Genomic DNA, 10000 nt, shown 5'->3' on the forward strand with positions numbered 1-10000 from the left:
CTCGAACCTGCAACATCGTGTCAATCAAACATCAGCTTCGTATGACGTCCACATAGAGACGGCTGTTTTCTTGTCGTGAGCTTTAGCAGGTAGACATTATCAGCAGAAACTGCCTGTACTCCCCTTTGAACCAAACTCCTCCATCAGTCACGAGCATCCCGACATCTGCAGGCCGCGCTCCTCATCCCATCGCTCCGCAGGTGTTAGCTCCCTGTGATGTCAGCAGAGGCCGTATTTGCCGTGATTCTTGCTTTTAGCTTTTAGGTCGGATGAGAGCCAATCAGACTCCAGTCTGGCACTGGTGGTGCAACATCGCTCATAATGGTTTCCGGCAACATCACTTCTAAGTTGTTTTCACTCGCATGAAGTGACTCTGATCGAGAGTACAGGAAAAAAATAAAAACAGCAATTATGGGCGACGGCTGCCCCCCCCAGTCCCCCTGTCATTCCCCCTGCTGGTCCTCCCTTCCCATTGGACGTTGTCAACTCCATCCTGCCCCATCTCGCCTCCCTCCATCCTAACTCAGCTGTTCCCTGCTTCGTGCCTGTCCCCCTCCCTTTCCCCTCATCCCTCCCCACCCCAGCATGTTGTCTGTGGGCTGGGCGCTGAGTCTGAACTCTCCTCTGCAGTGGCAGGCAGTCTCACCGTCGGAGAAGACCCCCGATCTGAAAAGGGCTTTAAGGACCCTGCTTAGTAAGATGAAGGTAACGTCAACAGCTGCAAACACACAACTGAGAGCACCGTGTCACTGTGTATCTCACACACACACACACACACACACACACACACACACACACACACATCACTGAGTCGCCTTCGCTGCACCATTTCAGCGCCGTCACATCAGCAGCCTCTGATTGGTTCGTTGCATCTCTCAGCTGCACCATCTGGCCTTCGTGTCATCGCCTTTCGTTGCCGATGGAGTGGCGCGGCGCTGCTTCACCATCGCTAATCACAGAGCATGTGTGCTTCCATACTGCCCCCCGATGGCCTGCCCATGTTTCCTAACCAGGAGCTGTCAGCTCAGAGCACAACCAGACCTCTGGTTACTCAGCAGGTGATGGGAAATGAATACATAGTAAAGGAACGATGTCACAAACTTGAATAAACATAAATATTTTGGCATTAATAATCCACACAAGTTTTCAATGCATGATGTTTCCTCGTTATATTGGTGGTGCTACCAGGAGGCCCCTGGTTGTAAGACTGTGCCGTCACACACAAAGGAAAAAACTTCTCTCATGACAGAGAACAAGAGTGTGCATGCTTGAGCGTGTCAGGTCGATGTGGGCGGGAGCAGTGTAGCTGCGCCTTTGCTGCCCATCTACACGGACTCATGCAGCTGTGCTTCGTGTAGCCGTAGTGTGACTGTGCTCTTTAGTGTTTTATAGGTGGGGTGTGTTTAGATGGGATATAAATAGACGATTGGATCGGTGAACTGTAAGAAACGTACATTACACAGTGTATGAAACACCCAGGACATCAGTGAGCTGGAAGGAGCCTCACACGCTGTACAAGGGTGAAGCAAGCCCACACACACACCACCAGCTCGGCCTGCCTGCATGTTTGTTTTCCTTCAGCTGATCATTTCTGGTCAATCGAGCCGTTCATCTGCATAAGCGGAAGACGAGGCGGGGGCGGGTCAGCGTCACTCAGTCTGACTTCCTGTCTGCCCCGCCGTCACAAAAAGCAGATTAATGAGCAGTGCATGTGCAGCAAGCACTCGTCATCAGTAGCTGTTAGGAGCAGACAGAGGCGCAGCTTCATCTGTCGTACACGTCCCAGTTTACTTTGTGGAAGGGATCGTCTAATTTCTCCAACTCTTCCCTCTTTCCTCCAGGATTCGGACTCCCCACGCCACTCCACGGCCTCCAACAGCTCCACCTTCAGCAGCCCTCCCAGCCCGGCCTCCCCACACAAGACCAAGTCCCTGTCCTTGGAGAGCACAGAAAGGATGGGCTGGGACACATGAGCCCCCAGCGGTCCATCCGACCCCCCTCACCCACCCACCGACTGACCCATCAACGACCCACCCACCGACAGCACAGGACTCCAAATTCTCCAACTCTTCCTTTTTTGAATATTGTTCCCTCACTGCCCAGAGAACTGCACCTCCTGCCCACCACTCCCTCCCAAAGAAGTCCCACTTTACCCCCCCGCACTGTGTCTCAGCGTTCTTCCACAGTGGGGCCGAAACACTCGCTAGACAGCGAGGGACAAGCTATCAAATGCTATCAGTGGTGTACATGTGGGTGCTGATGTTTGGCTTGTGTGTGTGAGTGTGTGAGAGAGAAGGTGTGTGTGATGTCGGGCAGGTGATGCAGGAACAGGAAGCTCCCATTTTGGCTCTTTTTGGTCAACTTGTCGAGATTCACTGAGAGACTCTTAAAAAGTCACGATGCAATCCAAAAAGAAGATGAAATATTATTGAGAGCAGAAGGTTTGTACTTGTACATAGGACCCGCCGGGATTCAGGGGACAGTGTTTTAATTTATTTATCAATCATAGACGAGGAAAGGGGCTTCCCCCCCCCCCCCCCCACCTGCTTTCTCTCTGGGTGCTGCAAAAAGATAAAAAAAGGAATTACTTTTATTTTTTGCTCCTGATACTAAGTGCAGCGACTTTATAACATTTTTAATTTCCACCATCAGCAAAAAGCTCCAACAGCGGCTCCTGTGACATCACACGACAAACTCATTCGGTTCCCCAGAGCGAACGACATCATCAGGGGTGCGCGTCCTCCGTCGTGGACGCTCCACGTTGTCCAGCCAAAACTCCCGACACAGTCATGTACATAGGTTCAGAGTAGAGAGTAATATATGATAAGGAAAATACTATAGAGAACTACACGGGGCGGAAAACTCCTCCTTTATTTTCCCGCTTTTGTTTGGAGTGATTCCGGGTTGTTTCGCACTCGAAGCCATTTTAAAACCACTTATTTTGTTTTTACTGATTTATTTTAGATTTGTTTGTTTTCATGTTGTTTCTATGACGTGTGCGCATCCCTCCCCTCCACTTCATATGAGTGGGGGGAAAAAAGCTGACTTGTGTATCGGCACTGCTGCCTGTACGCAGACGCACACACACAGACACACACACAGACACACACACAGGCGGTTGTTGCCTTGTTGTGCTCCTCTGACTGTTGGCGGTGTTTGAAAGGTCGCTGAGATGAGCTGTTTCACCAAATACGGACACAACAGGGAGGCGCCGCGACTTTGCTCGTTCCAACCAACGTTTTAATGACTCGTGAAAATTTGTAAGAGGAGGGATTAAAAAAAACGAGAATGTAAACAGTGCGAGGAAGTCACACCTGGGTTTGTGTTCTGGAGGCGATGGAGTAAATGACCTCTGCCTGTTGTTGTTGTGTGACCTGAACAGGGCCGGAGCTCTGAGCTGCCTCCACGGCACTACTTTACTCTACTTTACTCTACTTTACTTTTCCTTTACTTTTCCTTTGTCAGTGGAAAGGCCTTTAAAAAAATAGAAGAGGGGGAAACGGTGTGGCAGCTTCTGGCTGCAGAGCAGGGCATTCACAGCCAAAAACCTGTTACCTCTGTTCATCTCCTGTAGGCATTTTGACCCGAGGGACACGGCGGCGTGGCATCAAAGAACCCACAGAGGGTTTTAGCCTCGCTCCACATGATTCCACTCGTCCTGTTTGTCAGAAAGGGAAAACTCTTCAGTGGTCATTCCCCCTGTGGAAACACAGCAAAGAGCTGCAAACAGCTCATTCCAGGTGTTCTTATTTTTATTATTTTTTAATTTGAAGAGAGGTTTAGAGCTCCCAGCTGGTTTTACTCCAAATATCTTAGAACTTTTTTTAAGCTAGTGACTCCTTCGTTCCTGCGACGAGTTCATCTGCAGAACGATGAGCCGGTGTGTGAGGTGTTAGCCAGGCGGCGTCTGTTTTTCATTTTTGGCCAATACTGTGCAGAAAATCTGATCCTAGATGTCCCGGTTCAAAGAGAGCGAGAAGGGGAAACTCAGGAAACAAATTTTCAGTCAGATGAGCGCGATCGAGGTGCGTTTGATTCATTTGATGGATGGGCAGCAGTAAGTGAGGGAATGTGACTCGGGTGGAGGCGGCAGTGAGTATTGGGTGACAGGTGGCTTCACGGCCGAAGTGCCGCAATTTAAAGAAATGGAAACGCCTTTACATTTCAGTGAGGTCTTATCTCCAGTACCTTCTATATTGTTTTGCTCTTTCATATCATATTCCACTTTGTTTTCTAGGATTGCTTTGTAATAATTTGTACAGTTTTGCATGTTATAGATGTAATCATTTGTTTTCAGTTTGTCGTTTTATTCTTTTTGGAGCGGTTTGGGTGTTTTACTGAGGATAACCCACTACAGCTGATGTAGATTCTTTTTTTGCACAAAAATATTTAAGGTGTAAGGTCAAAACAAAAATAATGTATGGAAGCGGCTGCCACACTTACGTGGAGAACTCATTATATTAACCTGACTCCGATGTATTTCAATAAAGCGGAGGGCTGTTACAAATACACTCAGTGTTACTGTGTGCTCATTTCTCCTCAGGAAACATCAGAAGCTTTTGATTGTTTTGAAACTTTATTACAAATGACCAACAGGAATTCACTTTTTACATCTATGAACATGTTTTGCCTCTGGAGGAAACGTTGCTCTAACTTTAGTAAGGACACATTTGCAAACAGGACGGAGTAAATCTGCTCAAAGCGAACGTGTTCGGACGGAAAGGGAAGGTAAGCTGTGTTCAGGTGTCCGTACAGCTCCATGAAGGTCGCTGGTGATCTGCTTGAGGTCATTGAATCTGTGCTTCATCACCTCTGTTGGGTTTGTTCTCTTCGCAGTCATAAGGCAGGAGTTTGGATTCAGCATGTATACTCTGGATTTCAGCCCTTGGGTTTAAAACAGCAAAGCACAGACTGACATGATTTCCTTGTATCGTTCCAAACATTATTGCACAGGTGCAATAAAACACTCACTAAAATCCAGCTTTTAAAATGAGGCGAGGCTTCTAGAAAGTTCAGCAGACTTAAAATGCCTTCGTGTGCAGAATAGCAGGTTCAGATTCAGCAGAGATCTAAAAGCTGTGGATGGATCTGAGAACTTTCATTCAGTCGTTTCATCCTCACTGAAACCAGTTCTTTCAGTTCTTCTCCATTTAGGCCAGTCTTCTGATTGGCTGCCCCTCATAAACAGAAGAAAACCTGGAACAAGGGTAATAAATCTAAGCCCCACCCCCACCCCAAAAACCTCCCAAACACTAAAGACTAGAGGACGGAGCTCCAAATGTCTCGTGTCCATCATCGAAGTCCTTTTATACAAAGTAAGCCGCGTCGTGCGGTCGGTCACATTTAGTTGTCTGGCTCAGTCGTCGTTCCCCGACTGGGTGGAGTTTAAAAACTGTGCTAAGATTCACACTGGAGGCTACGTCATAAAGCTGTGAGGATGTTTAAGGCAAAGATTTCTGTCCCGTGCCCCCCCCCCTCTGTAACCAGACTGTCACTAAGCTGATGCAGCATTTGTTTCATCGATATTTCAGCTCTGAGCTCCCAAACCCATCACAGTGGCTGCTCGTCGACATTCTCCTCCTCAGACTCCACCCCTTCAGGCGGTCGCTCCATCATCCTCCAGGACTCTGTGGATCCCGTTTCTGGGCACGCCGAGAACCGCCGTGGCCCCGCTGCTCAGGTCCCTGATGCTGCTGTGGCGCGACTGGTTCTCGAGCCTCTGGGCGGAGCCGTGCCGCGACAGGCTGTCGAGGTGATTGGTGCTGCAGTGCCTGGACTGTGATTGGTGGTTTAGACGAGGCAGGCTCCCATATGGCAGCCGCTCGTCTGCGGCTCTGAAACTGGAGGCCGTGTATCTAAATGGAGAGGAGCAGAAATGAGCCTCGGGGCTGTGCGGGTGGGCGGGGTTAATGAAAGACCGCGATGTCAGAACCTACCTGCCGTCTCGCGAGCGGTGCAGGCTGCCGTGGTAGCTGCTCATCTTGGAGCGGGCGCTGCGCACAGAGCCGGCTCGGCTGGTGCTGGCGCTCGGCGGCTCGTCCAGCATGGCCAGGTGGGTGGAAGAGGCGTGTGTGGAGGTCCCTTGCGTGGATGTGCCCCGTGACTTCCTCACAATGGGGGTGTTGGGATCCCTGAGGAGCAGCTGGGTGAAGTCGGGCTCCTGGAGCACTTGTCGGCTATCGTTGACCATCCTGCTGCAGCAGGTGGAGGAAGAGGAGGAGGGGAGAGGTGGCAGGGAAAGATGCAGGGTGGAAGGGAGGGAGAGGGGGAAGGTGGAGGGGCGGTGGGTGTGGTAGAAGAGGATTGAGGAATGTGTGGAGCAGGCAACGGGAGAGGGGGTTAATGCTCTGTTTGGAGGGGAAGTGGTGCAGAGGAGGTGAAAGCCTCAGAAGGCGTCACTGCAGGGACACAAACTGAAGACTGAAATCAGGATCTGTTCACATTAAGCTCTGCGCTCACCTGCAGGTCCTCACATCAGGCTTAATGATACGTGTGTGAGACAGGTGCACACTCTGCATTTATAATGTGATAACTAAGCAAACGTGTTTTTATTTGTTATTTTGGGACCATGTGTGAGGAGCTCCGGAGCGTCAGCAGCTGCCCTGAAACAGCCGCGCTCCCATCAGCTGCTGTACACGTGCAACACAAAAGAAATGAAATCCAGGTCTCCTTAAAATAATATTTGAATCAGTATATGTGGAAACATTTCAGTTTGCCAAGCTGTAAAATGTTTGAACTGTAAATGTGTTTCGGGAAGAGAACGCGAGTCCTTGTTTAGTGTCTCCATTGACTACAGAACAGATTAGGAAGAGACAGGAAGTCCACATTTACAGGAAACTGCAGTCTGCTGTCTATCTGCACGATGTGTTGTTTCCCCAATATTAGTGTCTCTTTACTGGTAAATCTATAATTAAATTCTCATTTATCAAGTCCTGAATAATCAGATCTTATAACACCAAATGATGCTGATGGAGCACTTTGCTCTCAGGCTGCTGGGTTACTTCTGCTTCCTTTTTAAAAGTAGAATGGGAACTGGAGCCTTCAGCTTTCAGGCCCCTCGTCTGTTTATCATTGACTGAAATTCATTCAGAAATGTTTAACGACTGAGCTGTCACAACTTTCAAGTACAAAGTTTTATGAAGTCTGCCACATTCCCCCCTTTTTTCTTTTTTTTATCCTTTATTTATTTCTCCTTATTTCATTGTGCTGTATATTGTTACTCTTATTTGCCTTGTATGTCTACTGTACAAACTGAACTGGAATGACTGACTGTTCGCTTTATAAGTTCAATAAAGTTTGGAAAAACCCTCTTCGGCCGCTCCCTTCTGCCGTATTTTGCAGCAAAATAATCCACACCCACCGCCGTGCTATGAATTGTGGGATATATGGGACCACGAAGCGTGCACCGGACCACGCTTGATATTTGGGGAGATCGACAGCGCATTTGGAGTATGCATTTGAAGTACACTTTGAATTGGGACAGCCGTCGTCACGTGGCGGTGACGTAACCGCACTTAAAATGCGTACTTCAAGCGTGCAGACTCTGAATTGGGACACAGCCAAAGACGGCCTCATTGTTGACCATTCATTTGCTTTGAAGAGGATTTTGAGAACATACGGGAGCTGATGTTGCTGCCCTGTGTGTCTCATTCAAACTACACTCGGATACTTTTTTTAATTATTATTTCATTATTTTGCCATCCACAGCTCTGAAGTTAAAACTAAATCTGATGATCACCACAGAGAGATGAAGCGCTTTGAGTTGTAAATACTGGGACAAACCTCATGTAAGCTTATTTATATTTAGCAAAATCACACAAAGACGCCGTCACAGTGTGACACATACGTACTCTTTACGTCTCTTGCCGTGGAAGAAACTGGCCCACTCGAAGCAGGTCTTCTTACTGCCCACCCAGAACACAGAGGGGATTCCTACAATCAGCATCATCAGGTACTTTATGAGGAACAACACCAGGTCGGGGTGACTGGTCTGCTCCACCTGGAACAAACAGAAGAGGGTGGAGTTAGTGCAGTTCCCGTTAGATTAGTAACTCTATTGGCTCAGGTTTGTAAAGCACTTAATACAATTTATGGTCTTACTGTAACACAGAAGTAAAAAAGATATATCATGTACATCATCAGTGTTCAGCAGCGTGGAGCCATCAGTCAGTCTGTGCATGCAAACATCAGCATGAACAAGCTCATTAAGAGGCCTGCTGACTGAGTGGCTTCATCGCTTCCCTGTGTGTGTGTGTGTGTGTGTGTGTGTGTGTGTGTTCCACTCCACATCATCACTGTTGCTGATGATGAACCTTGCTGAGGGCATAAACACAGTGTCATCCATCTCTAACTAACAGACCAGCGCCCTCCTCCTGCTTCTGTGCAAACACACTGCTGCTGCTGTGAAAGGTGGAGGTTTGTGTCTGATGGATGATCCCATCGGGTCAAACGTGAACACACAGCGAGCAATAAAAGGTAAAGTTGCAGTGCAGTTACATCCATGCAGGTGCAGAAACAACTTTTGACTGCACTTCTGCAGCTTTCCTCACAGTCATGCGTGCTAAGCTAACTGTAGCTGCAGATACTGGCAGCCCTCACAGAGCAGTAGGGCTGCCACAAACAATTATTTTGATAGTCGACTAGTCACCGATTATTTTTGCGATTAGTTGACTAATCATACAAGGTACAGCTTACTGCACCAGCAGCATCTGCTCTTATATAACTATCATTAGCTTACAGCTTTAAGTGTTTAAGGTCTGTGCTAACTAAAAATAAAGACAAGATGATAGTTTATTAAATTTTAATGACATTTGCAGATTGTTTCGGTGAAGTTTAATAAACTCCTTGCTATCTAAAATATAACAGGACACCGGAGTAAATTCTGAGCATCTCACACTTCTGATAATCAGCTGTCTGCTTGACGTTTATTCAGCTGTGTAAAAACTATAACTTTAATCTCAGCCAAACCGATTTACTCAGGAACAAATAAAATACTGAAAAAAGCCAAACAATAACATTTGTAAGTTATCTAAGTGACTCATATATCATGTTTAACCTGAGTAGTGAAAGACAGCGGTGGGTTTGAAAACAATTTGCCGGGAGTCCGGTGTTCTCACGGCTCTAGTTAGCCTAGCCCCCGGCTAGCTATCGAGCTAGTGGGTAACAGACGTCTCCGAAAACGTCGGAGCCCTTTTGAAAATATGTGGTGTCCTGATAAACTGAGCAGATATTTGAGGTTTACACAGCTACATTCTCGCCTGAAAATATGTTAAACGTTTATTTTGTGACCCAGAAAGAATAATAAGAGTAATATTAAAACTAACTAGCTACCGCCATTGTTGGAAACTGAGCTGGGCTGCGCTATGAATTCTGGGACACAGCTTCTTCTTCTTCGGGGTTTAACGGCAGCTGGCATCCTTGTACATGCAGTGCTGCCATCTTCTGTTTCAGTCCGTTATTACACTCTTAAATCCTGCTACTTATTCCTGCGTCTTTCAGGATCTTACAAAGCTTCAAACGACGCGTCGACTATTAAATCAGTCGTCGACGATTTTGATAGTCGACGTAATCGTGACGAGTCGACTAATCGTGGCAGCCCTACAGTGCAGCGTCCCAAACTGAACGCATGTTGTTTGTCAGCGTGTAAACGAGAGATTTCCTCAGTCACAGTTAAAACGAGGTCATTTATTTCCAGCTGAAGTTTACGAAAGCGCACAGAGCTGGCCCACTCTGTCTCATCACCGGAGTGCTGCTTCCTGTCGTCTCTCCTCCTGCTTCCCGTCCACACAGATGTCGTCATGATGGCCTCGTTATAAGCGGGCCGGGTGGAGAGCCTCGAGGCTCAGGATCCACAGAAGAACTCATTACCGCACAGAGATAAGAGACTGGATGCATGACTGCAGGCAGCATCCTCATTACAGGCTGTATGACCACACGGCTGTCCAGCCATGTGAGCTCACTGAGCATCTCAGGAGCTCTACAGAGCGCTCAGCCTCAGGGA

At 47.8% G+C, this 10000-nt stretch overlaps 2 protein-coding genes across 17 annotated transcripts in view; one reads left to right on the forward strand and one right to left on the reverse strand.

The window, feature by feature from the left end:
• cdc42bpab (CDC42 binding protein kinase alpha (DMPK-like) b) overlaps positions 1–2518 on the forward strand; it is a 72440-nt gene extending 69922 nt beyond the window's left edge. For 8 of the 11 annotated variants that reach the window (XM_082504560.1, XM_082504561.1, XM_082504559.1 and 5 more), the window contains 2 exons: positions 631–705; positions 1842–2518. In XM_082504560.1, the coding sequence (XP_082360686.1) occupies positions 631–705; positions 1842–1973 (207 nt within the window). In that variant the 3' untranslated portion in view covers positions 1974–2518. The remainder of the gene's footprint in view (positions 1–630; positions 706–1841) is intronic. The other 3 variants (XM_082504565.1, XM_082504557.1, XM_082504558.1) reach the window with 1 other exon arrangement.
• A 6-nt stretch (positions 2519–2524) lies between these two features.
• The window catches only part of fzd3a (frizzled class receptor 3a), a 25705-nt gene continuing 18229 nt past the window's right edge, over positions 2525–10000 (reverse strand). For 2 of the 6 annotated variants that reach the window (XM_082504568.1, XM_082504571.1), the window contains 3 exons: positions 7851–7999; positions 5937–6347; positions 4777–5855 (listed from right to left, as the gene is read on the reverse strand). In XM_082504568.1, coding sequence (XP_082360694.1) covers positions 5597–5855; positions 5937–6347; positions 7851–7999 — 819 coding nt within the window. In that variant the 3' untranslated portion in view covers positions 4777–5596. Of the gene's footprint in view, positions 5856–5936; positions 6414–7850; positions 8000–10000 lie in introns of those variants that run through there. The other 4 variants (XM_082504570.1, XM_082504569.1, XM_082504572.1 and 1 more) reach the window with 4 other exon arrangements.

This window comes from Aulonocara stuartgranti (genome assembly GCF_965226115.1).
Source record: "Aulonocara stuartgranti genome assembly, chromosome: 15".
Classification (NCBI taxonomy): domain Eukaryota; kingdom Metazoa; phylum Chordata; class Actinopteri; order Cichliformes; family Cichlidae; genus Aulonocara; species Aulonocara stuartgranti.